Source organism: Chionomys nivalis, chromosome 1, assembly GCF_950005125.1.
Source record: "Chionomys nivalis chromosome 1, mChiNiv1.1, whole genome shotgun sequence".
Classification (NCBI taxonomy): domain Eukaryota; kingdom Metazoa; phylum Chordata; class Mammalia; order Rodentia; family Cricetidae; genus Chionomys; species Chionomys nivalis.
In genome coordinates, this window is record NC_080086.1 from 81,169,119 (window position 1) to 81,189,591 (window position 20,473).

A 20,473-nucleotide genomic window follows, 5' to 3' on the forward strand; every position below is an offset into this window, starting at 1 on the left:
ACATTTCTGCAAAACAAAGCAGTTAAATATGTCTTGGATTTTAACACAAAATTGTTATTAGAGTACCAAATAGATTCTGTTGGAGAGCTATAAGCTGATATCTTTCAGAGATCATTTATACTGCCTGTGGTGTTATGTTTGCCTGTTGATTCTCAGCAGCCTCACACATGCTGCCCTTATATATTTGCTGACTGTTTTGCATGGGCCCCTCTAGACTAGCCCAGCTGCTCAGAATTTATAAACCTGACTTTTCAGTGTGAACTGAGCTGCATCAGATAGCCGGGGGAAGCAAGATGGAGTTACAGATACATGTCCTCATGTCCCTGCTGCTCTGGGTGTCTGGTGAGAAATTTAAAAGTGTTATAATCTTTTTAGGGTCACTTCTTTGTGTATAAGGAATTTACAATGTGTGCTAGGACATAATATTTGTTACAGAATTGTGTAAGATATACATACAGTAACAAGGTGATATTGCAAGGTTATTAAATGACAAATTTCAACTGTTACTATATTCTGGGTTTGCATATTATAAATCTTTGTTTTGTATTCCTTACTGCAGGTGCCTTTGCAGATATCGTGATGACCCAGTCTCCATCATCCATGGCTATGTCAGCAGGAGAGAAGGTCACCATCAGCTGCAAGTCCAGTCAGAGTCTTTTATACAGTAACGACCAGAAGAATTACTTGAGCTGGTACCAGAAGAAACCAGGACAGGCTCCTAAACGGCTGATCTACTGGGCATCCACTCGGGATACTGGAGTCCCTGATCGCTTCATAGGCAGTGGATCTGAGAAAGACTTCACTCTAACCATCAGCAGTGTCCAGGCTGAAGACCTGGGACATTATTACTGTATGCAAGGTTTTGTTCCTCCCACAGTGCTTCAGCCTCCAACAAAAACTTCTCAGAGTATCAGCAGCTGCCTGCACCACATGCAGTCCTGCACCTGCACACTTCTCCCTTCTGCCTGAGAACCAGTGAGCCTGAAACTCTGATCAAAATGTAGCCAAAGCTGAGGAAGATATAGTGGATTCAATGTCTCTTATATCATTTGGTATGATAAGCCTGTATGTACAAATGCAGAGGAAAACTCAGTATGCCATAAACTCTGTTGCTTGAACATGAGGGATTTATCTTTCTATAGTTCTGGAGTTCTGGCATCTATCAACACTCTTTGGACTGAAGTGATGACGATGACAAACTGTGTTTTGTTTCAGGAGCTTTAGGAAAGCCTGTTACCTTCATTTTCTGATTCTAGAGGACTTTCTTACTTCATTACTGTGTCTGTTTCTTCTGTTTTTTCTTTTCCTTTCTACTACTTTTTAGTAGATTATGTTACTGTGTCAATTTGAGTGTGTATTTGTGTTTGTGCCAGCATCTGCATATTTCTAGGTGCATATTTGACATTACCTAATTGAGGAGATCAGAGAACAACTTGGACTTTATTGTCTTTTTGTCATTTAGGATCTGGAGAATCAAATCGAGTTTGACAGCAGGATTGGTTAAGTGTATTTGACATGTGGACCATCTTCATGCCCCCTTGAAATCTTTATTAATGTAAATTCATTTTATACAATTTTCTCAAAAGCAGTGTTTTCCAGTATATTATATATTTTGACCGTATGTGCTAATCTTCCCCATTTCTCCTTCCCTTGGAAAGATTTATTCTGAGGAGTTATAGTGCTCCTACAATGCACATTCTTTACAGGAATCAGTTTACTGACAGCACACTCCCCACAAGAAACGTAAAAAAAAAAAAAATACCACAGAGATTGTGATGTTTCCACATGTCTAGGAACAAATATCTTAGGATACATTAAAATACTCTATGGAATTCTGTGCTAATCCTATGTGCCACAGGATGATATAAGAGAATGTGATCTTGAGCACCAACTCAAGCTTTTTTGAGCTGGTTTGCATATAGAGATATTATCTATGGTGCAGATTGCCCAAGCCGTATTTAAAGGCAACTTGCCAGTGCCCAAGGAGCAGCCTCCAGTAAGGATTTCAGAGACGGGATCAGCTACTCTCCTGCCGTAGGTGAGGGTTCTCCGAGTACCAGGATAGAAGGTTCATGTTGAAAACATCCACGGTGACCTTCCCTGTTAAGCCTTGGTGTCCTTAACTTTGAAACTGTAGAATTTAATTAAAGTTTTCATTTTATTTTATATGTCTCAGAGCATTGTTCATGACTTCTGTTACAGATTCCTCATACATGATGGTTTTACATTGGGGTGCATTCACTTTACACAGGTATGTGTGCTTATAATTTCATATTCCATGGGAGACATTTGCTGACCCAGTCTAGTTTCTTTGACTGTGTCACTAGGCAAAAAGATGACCATCGTCTGCATATCCAACCAGAATGTCACTATAGGTCTTTTTAATCACATATACTAGTGCCAACAGAAACCAGCAAGCCCTCAAACTCCTGATCTGTGGAGCATTCAAGTTATCATCAGTGGTTGCTGCCACGTTCAGTGGCAGTGGGTCTAAACAGATTTCTCCTTCTCCATTCATCCTGTGGAAGCTGATGATCTTCCATCCTGATACTGTTAGCAGCTTCTAGTGGGTTCCTCTTACAGAACTCCAGAGCTAAAAATATCTCCTGGAGTTATTTATCACTGAAACTCAGACTCTCAGTCATTTCTTATCAGTTGTCTCAACCATAAAATTTTAAGAATCTTGTTTATAAAGGTAGTGTAGCAGTGAAACAGATTTCTGAAACTGTTATATGTTTTTGTCCCACCATGTATCTTTATAAATTACCCATTTGTTTACTTAAGAAAGTCCTGTCTGAGCTGGACTGTGGTGGCACACGTCTTTAATCCCAGCACTCGGGAGGCAGAGGCAGGTGGATCTCTGTGAGTTTGCGAACAGCCTAGTCTACAAGAACTAGTCCCAGGATAGGCCTCAAAGCTGCATAGATACCCTGTCTCGAAAAAACAAAACAATACAAAAAACAAAAACAAAACAAAATAGACAAAGTCCTATCTGATACTCTTTTCAAGGCTCTTTCAATGTTTAATACACTGAGCAAACAACCAATTTAAACTTACTAGAAATGTTCCTCAGTCTCCCAAAAATTCAGAGCTTTAACATAGAAGACTGTTAGTTGTATCGCAGACACAAGCTGTTATTCCTCACACTAATGTCACATTTCCACTTTCATTTGCTTGAAATTTCAAAGGTCCCTCTTCAGAGGATCACACACCCTACCTCCTGCAGCTGATTTACTGCTTAGTTCTGATTTGCATCTCTGTGTTCATCAAGATGCTCATCAATGGGTTTAGACTCATTTGCTGTTCATTATTCCTTATACAATATTTACAACATTCCCTATGTAATCTTCCATAATGCTGCCACATTCTGTTCTTGTCATCTTCCACCTTGTGCAATCTTATTTTGTGGGTTGGGTGAAAAGTTTCACAATATATCCAGAGCTGACCTTGACATTGCTATCTAGTGTCCAGTGACCCTGAACTTACAACCCATCACTTATTCCCTTCACTGCTGGATTACACAACACCAGGCCCAGGTCCTTTTTATTTCCTAGTTGCTCTACCATTGCAGTTTCTTGAATTCTAAAGACAAAATGGTGCACAGATGTGATCATCTAGGGTTTTCTTCCTAGGTACTCCAGTTCTGTATGATTGTCTCTTGGACTTCACCATCATCCCCATGTGGCATGGGAATGCTCAAGAGAGTAATCCTTAGTACCTTTTTCAGATGCACAATTCTGAAATTTTCAAATAGTTTAATACCACTGTACAATAAGTTAATACAACTGTAGTGACCTAAATGCACAGTACCGATAACTTGGGCCAGGTACATCTCAGTCTTCTATTCAGGGTCATAGGGCCTATAGTAAAGATGTGATCAAGGCTGCACTCTCAGTTGAAATACTCAGAGAATCTTGTCACAAGGCCAGTCATGATGTTTGAATCATCACCTTTAGAAGTATCCTTCTGTAAAGACAGCCTCCATGAAATTCACATGGAGCTGAGTACTTCCCGGATATCTACACCTATTTTGTGACCCCTCACATCATTCTTCCCCTTGAAATTGACCTGTTACATTTCCTCTCCTTTATCCTATTCTCTATTGCTGTAACTGGCTACCAAAAACTAGTTATCTTATAAAGAAAATATATCTATTTATTTTAGCCCTGGTCTTGAGAAATCCTAAGATCATTTTGCTGTGATTGGATCATATCTACTGAGGACTTTTTTGGTGCTTCATGACATGATTGAAAGATATCGAGGTGAGAGCATTAGTATTCCAGATCTGCTATTTTGTCCTCTAGACATAAATCCAATAGTGCCTTTACAGGGCCTTCTGCTGTGGAATATAATGATACAAAGATGTATTTCATTCTTTTATATTGCATTTGTTTAACTCTGTAAAGCTGTCTTATTTTGCCTGCCTTAAATACCTGAGTGGTTATTATAAAAATCAGAATGACCAATAGCTAGGTAGGGAGATAAGCGGGGCTGCTATGCATAGAGAATAAATAGAAAGAGAGATCTAAGAAATAAAGAAAGAGGGGAGAGAAAAGGAAAAGAGGAAGACAGACGGGTCCAAAGATATATGAAACTGATATGTGTATGATGAGGAAAAATGATAGGTATACAAATTACTATGAATTTATCAGGGCAGAAAACCTTATATGTCAACAAAATGATTATAATGCATAACACAACATACACTAATCTGAAATCTTAGATGAGACCTTAGTTGTAGTATTATGTGATGTGTTTTGCAGGCATAGTGCAAACTCTGTGTTTCATGTTTAGAATCAAGACTGCAATGATGTCCAACAATTCAATTAGAGGTTCACATTGGCTGAATATTTTAAATTCAATCTGTGTCTGCTTTTCAATTAATATTTGTGGATGTGCTTTCATAAACTTTTAATTTGCCAATTTTCATGGTTTATGTCATAATTTACAAGACCCAAAGATTTTCACCTGAAATCTAGGACATTCATATCTGGAAACGGTGAAAAGTTTGTCAGTGCTATGCTTTAGTGTTGGATTATAACATGACTTCCTGAGGAGTTCTTGATTTTTACTCTATTACCCCATTTTCTGCTGTTTCATACCTCTCTTTTCAGTCTCAAATATTTGAAAGGGAAGAGTCACTTTCTATTTGACTTACATTTACAGTGACATTAAATATCCTTTTAGCTCTACAGCTAAATGAGGATGCCACATAAATCCATGCAGTGAACTGTGTCCCTGCCTTTGCCTGTTTGATTTATACCAAACCTAGAAGCTATCAGTGCTCTCCATTGACATCATCATATGAGTAACATTGCTGCTCAAATACTTTGGTTCTGTGTTATAAAAACTTGGCCCAAGTTTTTTTCACTTTTGCTTTCTGTTTTTCCTTTTTTAACCTCTCTATTTTACTTACTCCTCTCCTCTTGTTTCTCTTTCCTTCTCATTAAATTTCCTTTCTTTTTTTCTTTCCATCTTCTTCTCTTTTTCTCTAGTCCTTCTTCCTTCCTTTCTTCCATTCTTGTCCTTTCATTCCTTCTGTAATTTCTCCTTCATTACATTTTAGATCCTTTCCTCCCCTTCCTCTATGCTGCTTTCTCTTGTTGCCCACCATGTTGATTATTTCCAAAGGATTGTTATAATGAGGTAGGTAGCTCTATAATTAGATTGATGAAGTAATGTAAATATGTCTTTGTTTGTGAACTGAAGTCTGCCATTAAAGCATCTAGACATTTTTGATTTGCCAGCTCAGAGTTGAACCTTTCTTCCCAGTAAGTGCTTACTCTCTCTGATGGTATTGGCTATGGATTGACATCAGCCACTCTCACATGCTGTCATTAAATTTGCTTCCTCATTTGCTGAGTGCTTTGTCTGGGCCACTAGAGGTCAGTCTAGTTTCTCCAATTTTGCAAACAATGCCTTTGCTCTGAGAATTGAGCTGCATCAGACAATCAGGGGCAGTACAAGCTAGGATCATTAGGACTCTATGTTCCTGCTGCTTTGGTATTGGCTGATAAATTTAAAAGTATTATAATCACATCAGTAATAATAGTTTTACAGAGAAAGACCATGTTGTTTTAGAACATATTGGGAGATAATGTCTAAATCTTTTTTATTAAGAATTTTATTACAAATGAGGAGCAGAAGGAGGGAGAACATGAGCAAGGAAGTCAGGACTCCGAGGGGTGCACACACCCACTGAGACAGTGGGGCTGATCTAACTGGAGCTCACCAAGGCCAGCTGGACTGGGACTGAAAAAGTATAGAATAAAACCAGACTCTCTGAAAATGGTGGACAATGAGGGCTGCTGAGAAGCCAAGAACAATGGCACTGGGTTTTGATCCTACTGCATGTACTGGCTTTGTGGGAGCCTAGCCTGTTTGGATGCTCACCTTCCTAGACCTGGATGGAGGGGGGAGGACCTTGGACTTCCCACAGGGCAGGGAACCCTGACTGCTCTTTGAACTGGAGAGGGAAAGGGAGGGGAGGGAGGGTGGGGAGGGGGAGGGAAAAGGGAGGTGGGAGGAGGCTGAAATTTTTAATTAAAAAATGCAAAAAAAAGAATTTTATTACAATTTTTTTCTCACATGAACCCTATATTTTACATACATTAAAAAACTCCTTTGAGCAATACAGTTTCTCTAGATAGTCCTCACTATTCTGGAAATCCTTATGTGGACCAGGCTGTTCTCAGTCTCACTGAGATCTTTCTTCCTCTGCCTCCCATGTTCTGGGAATAGAGGTGTGTGCTTTCATACTCAGTTTAAAAATTACATTTTAAATATCAATGGCCATATTATTACATATCTGAATGTGTTTGAATGTATGACAGTCATCTCTTCACAATTGTAGAAAGCATTGAGGACATTATGATGTTCCAGTCTCCATCCTCCATGGCTGTGTCAGCAGGAAAGAGTTTCCATCGACTATCACTCCAGGCAGAATGATGTTTTGCAGAGTCTGTTTCACAGCAATATCCAAAGAATCATTTGGCCTTGCATCATCATAAGCCTGGGCAGGCACCTAAACTGCTGATTCTTTTGGTATCCACATGTGTATCTGGAGTTCATGACCATTTCACAGGCAATCGATCTGGGTCAGATTTCACTATCACCATCAGCAATGTCCATGCTGAATATCTGAAAGATTATTGCTATCAGCTACATTACAACTCTTCTCCCACAGGGCTTTACTTTCTAACACAAAGCTCCTATCTGAAGTTCAACATCTGTGTGTACCACACAGCCATGTATACTTTCTTCATCTCCCTTCCCGCCAGTATGCCTGGCACATTGATGAGTAAACTTATATCATCCCACAGATTATTAATAAGCACAGTGTTTCTAAGATTCATGAAGTACAATGTAATTAAGTTCTGTGTGTAATTGCTATTTCTTCTTCAAAAATTTACCACAGTTTCTGGCTTGAACTAAAGAAATTTATCATTTTCCAGAAGTTCAACACAAGACTCAATTACCGGAAGTTAAGATGTTGGTAGCCTATAATTCCACGTCAAGGCTTTAAGATGAATTAATTTTAATGTATATGGGTGCTTTGCCTGTATGTTTGTTGTGTCCCTGATGCATACAGTTTCTACAAAAGCCAGAAGAGCATTTTAAATTCCCTGGAACTAGAGTCACAAATAGTAGTGAACTGCCATTTAGGTCCTGGGAATTGATCCTGTGTACCTGGAAGAGCAATCAGTACAGTTAACTGCTGAGACAGCACTCTAGTTCCTATGTTTCCGTAATTAGGATCGGGAAGACACTATACCTTTAGTTTTTGTTTTTAAGCTATTGGTGGGCTCCTTGCTCTCACAATTGTAACTGTTCTTCATTATATTATTTTCTGGGTAAACTTTTGCCTAATTTCATCTAATTGCCAATACTAACTACTCTCTCATATAGAGAAGAAGGTTTGGCCTCATTGAAGAAGTGAAATAATATTATGGAATAGAGAATTATGTTGTTAATGTCATATAAATTATATCATCTGTGCATGTTGATGTAGTAGGAGAGAGCAGTGTGTGTCTTTTTTATACATTTGAGTTACATATTTGAGATCATGTCTGACTCTGTTCTTGTGTAGCATGGACTGTTTAGCATGGATTGGATGAAAATTCCTCTTCCTACTGCCTTAACCTCCATTGCAAATGCTCAGATTGTAGGCAATGGTCAACAAGATGAGCGGATATATAATTCTTAAAACCTCAATATGTTGCAGATAATTAATTATTATGATATTGAGTAAATATCATAGGAGGTAAAATAGGAATAGCAGCCAAAAAAGTTCTTGCTGCATGTCTCACATCAGCAGTCATCCTACCAAAAAACTCAATGAAATTGAAGTGATAGTAAATTACAATCCCATCTACATACCACATTGTGGAGTTCTAGATATGCATTTGATTGTGTGCATAAATTAAAACATACTTTAACAGAGCTTGGATCTGACACTATTTCCAATTAATAACTCTAGGTGAAGCTATGTCCTATAGGCTCCTTCAGTTGAGGGCTGAAGGAGTAATAGGTTGTGAAGGGAAGTAGGTGAACTATAGAGCCACACTGTCCATATCTGCAGCAGAGAGTATCACCATCAGCTGAAAGGTGAATGCTTTCTACATGGAGCTCTAACAGCAAGATATTTAGCCTGATATTGACAAAAGCAGAGTCAGGCCCTTCATCTGTTCATCTAGTTATATACCAGGCATCTTGCCTGGTCCAGTGGCGGTGGGTCTAGGACAGAATTCATTCTCACTACCATCAGCACTCAGACTGAAGATGTGATAGGTTATTACTCTGCACTCAGAATCATAAACTCCATTTAGAGCTCAGCCTGTTAGGCAGTGTCTGAAGCAGCAGCTTCCCTCTCTCTATACAGCCTGTTATTCAAACAGTGTCCTCTCCACCCAAGGACATGTATGCTGCACCTTATATCTAATTAGAATTGAAGGTCCAAGAGAGCACTCAGTGCTAAAGTATGCTTTAATCATTTTAAGATACTAATCCTAATTAATATCTTTATAGCATGCTTTTAAGACTGAATTTTTATGACTATTCTAATTTTTATGGCTGTGCTGCTTAGAAGAACAAGTAGTTTGGAAACAGTCTAGGAATGCTTCCTACATATTAGTCATCCAAGCCGGGTGGTGGTGGCGCACGCCTTTAATCCCAGCACTTAGGAAGCAGAGGCAGGCAGAACTCTGTGAATTCGAGACCAGCCTGGTCTACAAGAGCTAGTTCCAGGACAGGCTCCAAAACCACAGAGAATTTTATTGAGTATTTTTGCGTCAATATCTCACTCATGAACATCGACGCAAAAATACTCAATAAAATACTGGCAAACCGAATCCAAGAACACATTAGAAAAATTATCCATTATGATCAAGTAGGCTTCATCCCAGAGATGCAGGGCTGGTTCAACATACGAAAATCTATCAATGTAATCCATCATATAAATAATCTGAAAGAAAAAAACCATATGATCATTTCATTAGATGCGGAAAAAGCATTTGACAAAATTCAACATCCCTTTATGATAAAGGTCTTAGAGAGATTAGGAATTCAAGGGTCGTTCCTAAATATAATAAAAGCTATTTATAGCAAGCCGTCAGCTAACATCAAATTAAATGGAGAGAAACTCAAAGCTATTCCACTAAAATCAGGAACACGACAAGGTTGTCCACTCTCTCCATACCTCTTTAATATAGTGCTTGAAATTCTAGCAATAGCAATAAGACAACATAAGGGGATCAAAGGGATTCAAATTGGAAAGGAAGAAGATAAACTTTCATTATTTGCAGACGATATGATAGCGTAAATAAGCGACCCCAAAAACTCCAGCAAAGAACTCCTTCAGCTGATAAACACCTTTAGTAGTGTTGCAGGATACAAGATCAATTCCAAAAAATCAGTTTCCCTCCTATACAAAAAGGATAAGGGAGCAGAGATGGAAATCAGAGAAGCATCACCCTTCATGATAGCCACAAATAGCATAAAATATCTTGGGGTAACCCTAACCAAGGAAGTAAAGGATCTATTTGACAAGAACTTTAAGTCTATGTAGAAAGAAATTGAGGAGGATACCAGAAAATGGAAGGAACTCCCTTGCTCTTGGATTGGGAGGATCAACATAGTAAAAATGGCAATTCTACCAAGGGCAATTTATAGATTAAATGCAATCCCCATTAAAATCCCATCAAAATTCTTCACAGATCTTGAGAGGACAATAATCAACTTTATATGGAGAAACAAAAAACCCAAGATAGCCAAAACAATCTTATATAATAAAGGATCGTCTGGAGGCATTACCATCCCTGACTTCAAACTCTATTACAGAGCCTCAGTATTGAAAACAGCTTGGTATTGGCATAAAAACAGAGAAGTCGATCAATGGAACCGAGTAGAAGACCCTGATTTTAACCCACAAACATATGAACACCTAATTTTTGATAAAGGAGCTAAATGTATTCAATGGAAAAAAGAGAGCATCTTCAACAAATGGTGCTGGCAGAACTGGTTGTCAACGTGTAGAAGAATGAAAATAGATCCATATCTATCACCATGCACAAAACTCAAGTCCAAATGGATTAAAGACCTCAATATTAGTCTGAACACACTGAACCTGATAGAAGAAAAAGTGGGAAGTACTCTACAACATATGGGTACAGGAGATCACGTCCTACGTTTATCCCCAGCAGCACAGACATTAAGGACAACATTGAAAAATGGGACCTCCTGAAACTGAGTAGCTTCTGTAAAGCAAAGGACACTGTCACTAAGACAAAAAGGCAACCCACTGACTGGGAGAAGATCTTCACCAACCCTGTAACAGATAAGGGTCTGATCTCCAAAATATATAAAGAACTCAAGAAACTAGACTTTAAAATGCTAATGAACCCAATAAAAAAATGGGGCACTGATCTGAACAGAGATTTCTCAACAGAAGAAATTCAAATGGCCAAAAGACACTTAAGGTCATGCTCAACCTCCTTAGCTATAAGGGAAATGCAAATTAAAACAACTTTGAGATACCATCTTACACCTGTCAGAATGGCTAAAATCAAAAACAGCAATGATAGCCTTTGCTGGAGAGGTTGTGGAGAAAGGGGCACACTCATTCATTGCTGGTGGGAATGCAAACTTGTGCAACCACTTTGGAAATCAGTGTGGCGATTTCTCAGGAAATTTGGGATCAACCTACCCCAAGATCCAGTAATACCACTATTGGGAATATACCCAAGAGATGCCCCATCAAATGACAAAAGTATCTGTTCAACTATGTTCATAACAGCATTGTTTGTAATAGCCAAAACCTGGAAACAACCTAGATGCCCTTCAATGGAGGAATGGATGAAGAAAGTGTGGAATATATACACATTAGAGTAATACTCAGCGGTAAAAAACAATGACTTCTCGAATTTTGCGTGCAAATGGATGGAAATAGAAAACACTATCCTGAGTGAGGTATCCCAGACCCAAAAAGAGGAACATGGGATGTACTCACTCATAATTGGTTTCTAGCCATAAATAAAGGACATTGAGCATATAATTTGTGATCCTAGAGAAGCTAAATAAGAAAGTGAACCCAAAGAAAATCATATAGTCATCCGCCTGGAGAGGGGAAGTAGACAAGATTGCAGGGCAAAAACTGGGAACTTGCGGGTGAGGTGGCAAGGGGCAAAGGGGAAATAGGATGAGAAACATGAGAAGGGGAGGATGGGAGGAGCTCGGGGGATTAGGATGGTTGGGATATAGGAAGGGAGGATACGGAAGCAGCGAAGTATATATCCTAACTAGGAGAGCCATCTTAGGGTTGGCAAGAAACTTGACTCTAGAGGGGTTAGCAGGTGTCCAGGGAGATGTCCCCAGCTGGTACCTGGGCAACTAAGGAGAGGGAACCTGAAATGACCCTATACTGATGAATATCTTGCATATCACCTTAGAACCTTCATCTGGCGATGGATCGAGGTAGAGACAGAGTCTCAGTTTGGAGCAACGGTCTGAGCTCTTAAGGTCCAAATGAGGAGCAGAAGGAGGGAGAACATGAGCAAGGAAACCAGGACTACGAGGAATGCACCCACCCACTATGACAGTGGAACTGATTTATTGTGAGCCCACCAAGACCAGCTGGTCTGGGTCTGAATAAGCTTGGATTGAAACTGGACTCTCTGAGCATGGCGGACAATGAAGGCTGATGAGAAGCCAAGGGCAATGGCACTAGGTTTCGATCCTAATACATGAACTGGCTTTGTGGGTGCTTAGCCTGTTTAGATGCTCACCTTCCTGGACATAGATAGAAGACCTTTGTCTTCCTGCAGGGCAGAGAATTTGGACTGCTCTTCAGTATCGAGAGGGAGGGGGAATGGTGTGGGGGGAGGAGAAGAGGAGTGGGGATAGGGGGAGGGGAGTGGGGGGAGGGGGCAATATTTGGGAGGAGGGGAGGGAAATGGATAACGGGGAGAAGGTGGAAATTTTAATTAAAAAGGAATAAAAAAAAAGACACCAAAAAAAAAATCAGTCGAAAAATAACAATCCCAGACAACCTAGACAGCAATGGGGACCTTAAGAGAGACATTTATGGATCTAATCTACATGGGAAGTAGAAAAAGACAAGATCTCCTGAGTAAATTGGGAGCATGGAGACTATTGGAGATTGAAGGGGAAGGGGAGTGGAAGAGAGGGGAACAGAGAAAAATGTATAGCTCAATAAAATCAATAAAAATAAGAACTGCATACATGATGGTTTTTACACTTGGGTGCTTTTAGTAAATGAGATAGCATGGGGTTTATCATTTTAGGTTCCCCTGGTGACATTTTTCTGCCCCAGTCTCCCACTTCAATGCCTGTTTCTCTAGAGCAGAGGGTCATTATTGCCTATAGGCTCAGTAAGAATGTCACTGAATATGACATTAGTTATATGCATTGGAACCAACAGAAAAACCAGTATAGCCTCCCAAGTTCCTCATCTCTTTTGCATCTAACCTAGCATCTGTGTTCCCTGCCAGGTTCAGTGGCAGTGTGTGTGAAACAGACATCACCCTCACCTTCCATCCTGTGGAATCTGAAGATGCTGCAAACTATTTCTGTCAACAGAGAAATGCATCATCCCACAGTGTTCCAGTGCTAAACAAAACCTCCTGGGGTTCCTGATCACTGAAGTTTTATATCTGTGCTATGTCTTTTTGCCACACATCTCACCAATGTTATCTTAAAAGTCTTGTTTTTTTTTGAAAAGGGTAAACCTGTTAAACAGAGATTTTTAAAATAATATATGTGATTATCTCACCATGTGTGCCTTATAAGTTTTCAATTTGCCCCCTCATTTAATATCTCCATGATACTATTTTCAAAATGTAATTTTTATGTTTAATAGATTGACAAGACAGAAAATCCTTTAATATGTACAGGAAACTTTTATTAGATGCTCAAATTAAGAGCCTTGAATATTGAAGATTGTTAGTTGTCTTGAAGATACAAGTTGACATCCTCACTCTAATACTACATTTCCACTTGTATTAGCTTGAAATTTCAAAATTCTATTTCAGCAGGCCACACACACAAGCCTCCTACATCTGATTTACTGCCTATTTTCTGATCTGCATTTCTGTGTCCATCACAGAAACTCCATGAACTTAGACCCTTTAACTGTTTGTCTACTTGCGCAACACTACATCTTTTTTCTAGAGCATCTTCCATAATGAGGCCACATTCTCTCTTGCTTTCCTTCACTTTCTGCTATATTCTTAGGTAGAAGAGTATAAAGTCTCACCATATATTTTAAGCTGACCTAGAAATTGCTGTCTAGCACACAGTGACCCTGAACCTGCAACCCACCAGCCTCTTCACCCTTACAGCTAAATTACAGGATACCACACCTAGTTCCTTTTCATATTCTAGGTGTTGTTCCATTGCAGGTGCATAAAATCCAGAGACTCAATCACAGAAGTCATGATCATGGAAGCTTTACTTAGTAGAAACTTTGTACATCTTCATAAGCCTCCTTTGGACGTTCATATCATGCCCATGTGGAGTGAGAAAGATCAGTAAAATGATCCTTAGCACTATTTTGTGATGTCCATCTTTATGTTTTTCAGGTATATGGTCCTAGTTCAGGATACTGAAACTGTACTTTAGGTCATTTTTCATGGTGTACAAGAAGTTATCACAAATTCAGTGACTCAAAGCCTATAATCTGAGCAGGCTATGTCTGGGTCACATCCTCAGGCTCTTACAGGTTACAGTAAAAGTGTTGTCAAGGCTGAGTTTTCATCAAGGCATTCAAAAACATCTCATTATAAGACCAGTATAAACTTTTTATTTCAATTTGGTTCCACTAAGTTTCATAAGATTACCTTGACTTTAGAAATGTTCTGAATCAATCACTCCTGTACCACCCTGCCACCTGTCCAATGACTTTCACAGTTATTGACAGATCATGCAGTAAGAAAAACTTCAAGGATATAAAAGATTTCAAGACTACTCTTAATGAGCCTAGAAGAGGAGAAGTTGGCTGAATTCCATTCACAAATGCAGGGGAAAAAAGTATATATTCACATATGCAGGGAGTCTTTTCTAAATCCAATGTGTATATTGAGTCACATTAAAAAAGTTAACACACTTATGTGATTTCCATTTTCATTATAGTTGAATAAACATCTCTGCACATTTGTCCCTTATTGATCCATCTGTTGAAAGACACTGGGTAGATTTAAATTCTGACTAATGTGACCAATGCAGTAAAAAACATGTATGTAGAAACATGTCTCTTTTAAGATGATTTACATCTGTTTCAGAAAATTACATAGTGCAGAAGTAGTTAAATCATGTGGTGATTTGATGTTACCCTGAGAAGCCTCTATACTGAAGTTCACAGCATCAGCACCAGTTTGCAGTCCCTTCAGTAGCATGTACTGATTGTTCTTTCTGCTCTGTCTTTTCAATATTTATTATCACTTTCATGATATCATTTTAATTTACTAAAATTAATATATTTTAATTCACCATTCAAAATAAATGATTTTATGTTTTTACTGTGGTTTCTAACTCACTGCCAAATATAATAAGAATTCACAAGTTACAAAATCATGTAGAAACCACTAACAGACTTCAGACCAACCATGTTTATTGAAACTTAGAACTTCCTTACCTCAATCAAATCAATTTATTAAGAAGAGATTCGAGAAGGCTTATTATTTTGCTCCACAAGTCTCTTCTGAAAATAAAGGAGCTGAAAGCACAATTAAGTTTTGCCTGGGTGACGCTTTTCTTCTCACGGTATATAGGACTCACCTGTAATACGGTGGTCCATCGTTTTTTCTCTCATAGAATTTCAGGCACTTTTCTATGATGATCTAATAATAAGTAATATGCAATAGAAGTTAGTATTTTGGGAGTGTTGCATTTTAGGATATTGTACTGTAGGTGGAGATAGCGTTAATTTTACACCATATTTAATGACAACTTCCTCAGTTTCCATTATGCTGATTTTTAGGAAGAAATGTGTCTTCCCTGAACCTTCATTCACAGTGACATTCATGGAAGAGGGTTCTGTGTGCCATGAGCTAATGTCATCAACATCAGACTTCCTGGCTCCAAAGCTGGGAACAAATTAATCTTTGTTGTCTTCATCCAATAGGTTTAAAGTTAGTTCACTTTTGATCATAGCCCAAGGAATCTGATGCACAAGGGTGGAAACTTGATTTGTGGGAAAAGCAGTAACTAAAGATTTTCTGGCTTTTTCTACTATGCACAATAGAACAAGAGAATTTTGTCCTTTTAGTCTCCATGCTCTTCCCTTACATATTGTGAAAATACATGTTTAACTGAAGAAGGAGCCTTTGGATTTGTATAACCCAGTCTCCAAGTGTCCTGTTTGAATGAGCAGCATTAATGATCTGAATCCTCAATCTTATCTCATTTCAGCTTTCACAAAGCAAAGTATAAGCATCTACAAACATCCAGAGCACAGCAGAACTTGTTAGACACTGACTGGAGCAGAGTTATTCATCTGTCATATTTTTGACCTTGAGACTGGTAATTTCCTTAATCCACATTCTGCTTAGCTCTTTCTTATGATGGTGTTAGAAGATGACAAAGGACATCAGAATATGCCTATTAGAAATAAATTAACTTTTTTACCTGAAAGGTTGATGTATAAAATTATATAATTAATGCAAATAAATGGGAAATGGATGCTACCAAAATCCATATTTAATTTTCAATAATAATCTTTGATTAATGCTAAAATGTTAATGTCAGATAACTACAATGATTCCAATATCAAATGTCTAGGCTATCTTGCAAGTACTTGATTAATACTTGCAAGTACTTGATTAATACTTGCAAGTACTTGATTAATAACTGTATACTTTATTGCAAAGCCAGTGCTCTTTTAATAATACTCAAATCATGATTCAAACTAGGTTCCCATAATACCTGACAATTGTTTCATAAACTAGTAAATTGGTTGCAAATAATTTCAAGACCTTCGTGCCCTAGTTAATCTAAACAAAAAGCCTGCTGTTATGGGAATAACTCTCTCTGTAATATACTATGTAAAACATCTCATCAGAAGACAAACCACAACCTAATGTAGCCTTTGAATTAGAGTGCAAATTTGTGTTCTTAAGGACTGACTATTGGCAGGGCATTCTACTGATGGAAGAGGTATGCCTCCTCCTGACTTGGTTTGCTAAGCCTTTCAGCAAAAATGCTACCTCATGTCACTCCTGTACAGAGTTTCTATACAGATCATAATTGGCCCTCTATATAAGATGACTTTGTTCTGTAAATATTTTTTTAATGTTCACTATATCAAGCAGACCATATTCACCCAGTCTCAATATTGCTAAATTGTAAATTATCATAGAATATGCATTTTTAAAGTAACCACCCTTGGTAAATATTAGACTACAGCAAAAACTTTTTGAAAAAAAATCAAGTTTGTTTTCTTCCTCTTCTATTTCCAAAAATTTATCATCTTCTTTCAGTTCCCTTAGTTGTGCACATGACACTTGTTTGTTTCTGCATCGTGTACCATTCCTTTGAGCTTTAAGATTCGCTTATAGCAATGTTAATGTTCTCCGGGATTTACACAGAGTGAATTCTGAGCTGCTCTTTGTTTAGTCTGGAAACTGGAGCACAGCCTCTGTGGCACTGTTCATTATACATTTGTATAAGAGTGGTTTTAAAGATAAAGGAAAAAAATCTGCAAATTTAGCCTCAATTTTTCTCTCTTCCTCTCTCTCTCTCTCTCTCTCTCTCTCTCTCTCTCTCTCTCTCTCTCTGTCTTTTTTCTTTCTCCCTCCACCTATTTTTCTTTTATTGCATGTTTTTTTACTCTAAGTACCTTTTTGTTGTGATTTTTTTTAACATATTTATCTTTTTTGGTTAAACATTAATTGTTACTCTTAGGTTGCTTTCCTAACATTTCTTCAAAACAAACTGATTTAAAAATATCATGGATTTTAAACCAAAGTTGTTATTAGAGTGCCTAATTGATATATGTTTGAGTGCTGTAAGATGATAGCATTCAGTGACTGCTCACACTCCTCATGATGTTATTTTTCCTTTTGATTGACAGCAGCTATTCACACACACTGCTCAGACATTTCCTTATGTATTTGGTGGCTGCTTTGCATGGGCTTCTCAAGCTCAACCCAACCTCCTAGAATTTATAAACTAAGTAAGCCCTTTGAGTGAGAGCTGAGATACATCAGAGAGACAGAGGAAGCAAGATGGTATCACAAATCCAGGTTATCATGTCCCTGCTGCTCTGGGTGTCTGGTGAGAAATTCACAAGTATTATCATCTTTATAGAGTCACTTCTTTGTATGTAAGAAATTTACAATGTGTGCTATGACAGAATATGTCTTACTCAATAATACTCAGACAATATGACTTTAAAAGGATATTAAATGACAAATTCAGACTGGTACTGTATCTTATTTTTTTATATTATGCATCATCATTCTTATTGCTTGTTGCAGGTGCCTCTGCAGATATTGTGATGACCCAGTCTCCATCCTCACTGGCTGTGTCAGCAGGAGAGAAGGTCATCATAAGCTGCAAGTCTAGTCAGAGTCTTTTATACAGTGGCAATAACTACTTGGCTTGGTACCAGCAGAAACCAGGGCAGGCTCCTAAACTACTGATCTATGGGGCATCCAATCGGCACACTGGGGTCCCTGATCGTTTCACAGGCAGTGGATCTGGGACAGATTTCACTCTCACCATCAGCAGTGTCCAGGCTGATGACCTGGCAGATTACTACTGTATGCAGCATTATGATACTCCTCCCACAGTGCTTCAGCCTCTAACAAAAACCTCTCTGAGATTCTCACCAGCTGCCTGCACCACACAGCCCTAGACCTGCACACTTCCCCCTGCTGCTTGAGGCTGGTGTGTTCAAGCAGTGATGTAAATGTTTGAAATGCCTAGCAAAACTGAAGGATTCAATATCTCTTATGTCATAAGGTATGAAAATACCTTAAATTAAATGTTGCAAAGAACTCAATACTATCTTTGTTTTCCACAAACTCTGCTGCTTGAATAATAGAGATTTATCTTTTATAGTTCTGGACTTTCAGTGTCAAACATAAGATGCTATGGGAAGAAACAATGATGATGGCAAAAGGTTTCGAACTGTAGGAAAAATGTTTTTGCTCTTTTAATGGATTCTGTGGTGATATATAATTTTTTTACTGGGCTACATTTTCTTTTTTTCTTTACCTTTCCAAAAATAATTTTATTTTTATTACATTTTAGTTAATTAAGTAGTCTTTTCTGTGTTTATACATGTGTGCCTGTGTTTGTCCGTGTATATATATGGGCCTGATTCTAGGTACATATTTGACATGGCAGAGTTTTGGAGGTCCAAGAACACTTGGCCATGATTATGTCTTTGTCCTTTGTGTTTTGGGAATCAAAGTCAAGTTTGACATGAGGTTTGGTGGCAAGTGTCTTGCCATCCAATGCATCTTGCTGCCCCTTAAAATCTTTATTTGAAATAAATTCATTGTATTTAGTTGCTTTTTTGTCTTCTTGCTTATTTATTTCAATGTCCTTTTCTTATTTTACATATCTATGCCAGTTCCAACTCCCTCTCTTCCTCCTACTACACCCACAATCTTCCTATTCTACCTACCATCCATTCCTTAGAGAAGGTAAGGCTTTCCATTGGGAGTCAACATAGGCTGTCACAATACTTTGAGGCAGGACCAAGGCCTTCTCCCTATATTTAGGCTGAGCAAGGCATCCCTTAAAAAAGAATTTGCTCCAAAAAGACAGTTCAGGCACTAGGGATAAATCCTCATCCCACAGCAAAAGGCCCCACAATCTGCCCAAGACTCACAAAGGTCATCAACATTAGGAGGACCTATTTTGGTCCTATATATGTTTCCCTGCCATCAGTCCAGAGTCAATGAGTTCCCACTAGCTCAGGTTAGCAGTTTTTGTTGGTATGCTCAAATGGTCATGACCTCTTTACTAATATTATTGTTTCTCTCTCTTTGCCTGGTCTCTCGAAACTCATCCTATTACTTAACTGTGAATACTACTAAGAAGTATTGCTTCTATCTCTTGCTGGATGAATGTCCTGTGATGACAACAGTTATTAATCTAATTGCAGGGGAAGACCAGTTTAGGTACCCTCTCTACTCTTGTTTAGGGTTTTAGCTTGGGTCATCCTTATGGATTCCTGTGAATTTCCCTGGTTCTAGGTTTCCGGCTACCCAATAATGGTTCCCACATTTGAAATACGTCTTTCCTTTCACTCACTCTCTGTCCTTTCCTTCATCTTAACCAACCCATACCCTCATGCTCTCTTTATTTCTTCCATTCTTAACTTCCCACCCCCTGGTCTTCCCTTTACCCCTGTCCCATGCTCCCAATTGAGCTTCACTCAGTCTCTTGAATTATAATGATGCTATGTGAGGATGTCAGTGTCTGAGACATTTCTATCTGTCAAATACCTGGAAACAGAAATGTACAACTTGCCCTCACATTGTCAGTACCTCCAGTTCAGGTGCCACAGAGAAGGGAAATGCTGATTATGAAAGAACATCAAGTCCAGGAAATCTGAGGATTTTATTAAAAGCTGTAGTCCTGTCTTTCCAAATGGACACACAGTCCACTATACTTGTCTTCCATGGGTTTCATAGAAGAGACATTTATGGAATATCTGTCATTCTGTCCACAGACCAAGCTAGGGCCCCTAAACTGAATGTTCGTTGACAGGAACTGTGGATTCTGAGGATATGTTTTTGGTTACAGGGTAATAATTTCCTCCATTTGTGAAGACTTTATGTGGACTCAGTATTGGATATGGAGTAAGAAGATGGAGAGACCTGCCTTACTCTCAGTGATACTTATTCATTACAAGTTTACATTTCCTGTCTCATTTTTCATTCTTTTCTCACAGATCATTACCTCCTTTGCTTCTGATGACATTTAGATTAAAGCCTCTTAGTGT

General features: G+C 38.5%; 2 gene segments (V, D, J or C); both read left to right on the plus strand.

The window, feature by feature from the left end:
- The first annotated feature begins 285 nt into the window (after window positions 1–285).
- Window positions 286–969, plus strand: LOC130876561 (immunoglobulin kappa variable 4-1-like). The segment is given in 2 exon segments: window positions 286–342; window positions 560–969. Coding segments are annotated over 2 exon segments (459 nt in total).
- Window positions 970–17,720: 16,751 nt separating this feature from the next.
- On the plus strand, window positions 17,721–18,370 carry LOC130876656 (immunoglobulin kappa variable 4-1-like). The segment is given in 2 exon segments: window positions 17,721–17,787; window positions 17,991–18,370. Coding segments are annotated over 2 exon segments (429 nt in total).
- Window positions 18,371–20,473: the final 2,103 nt, after the last annotated feature.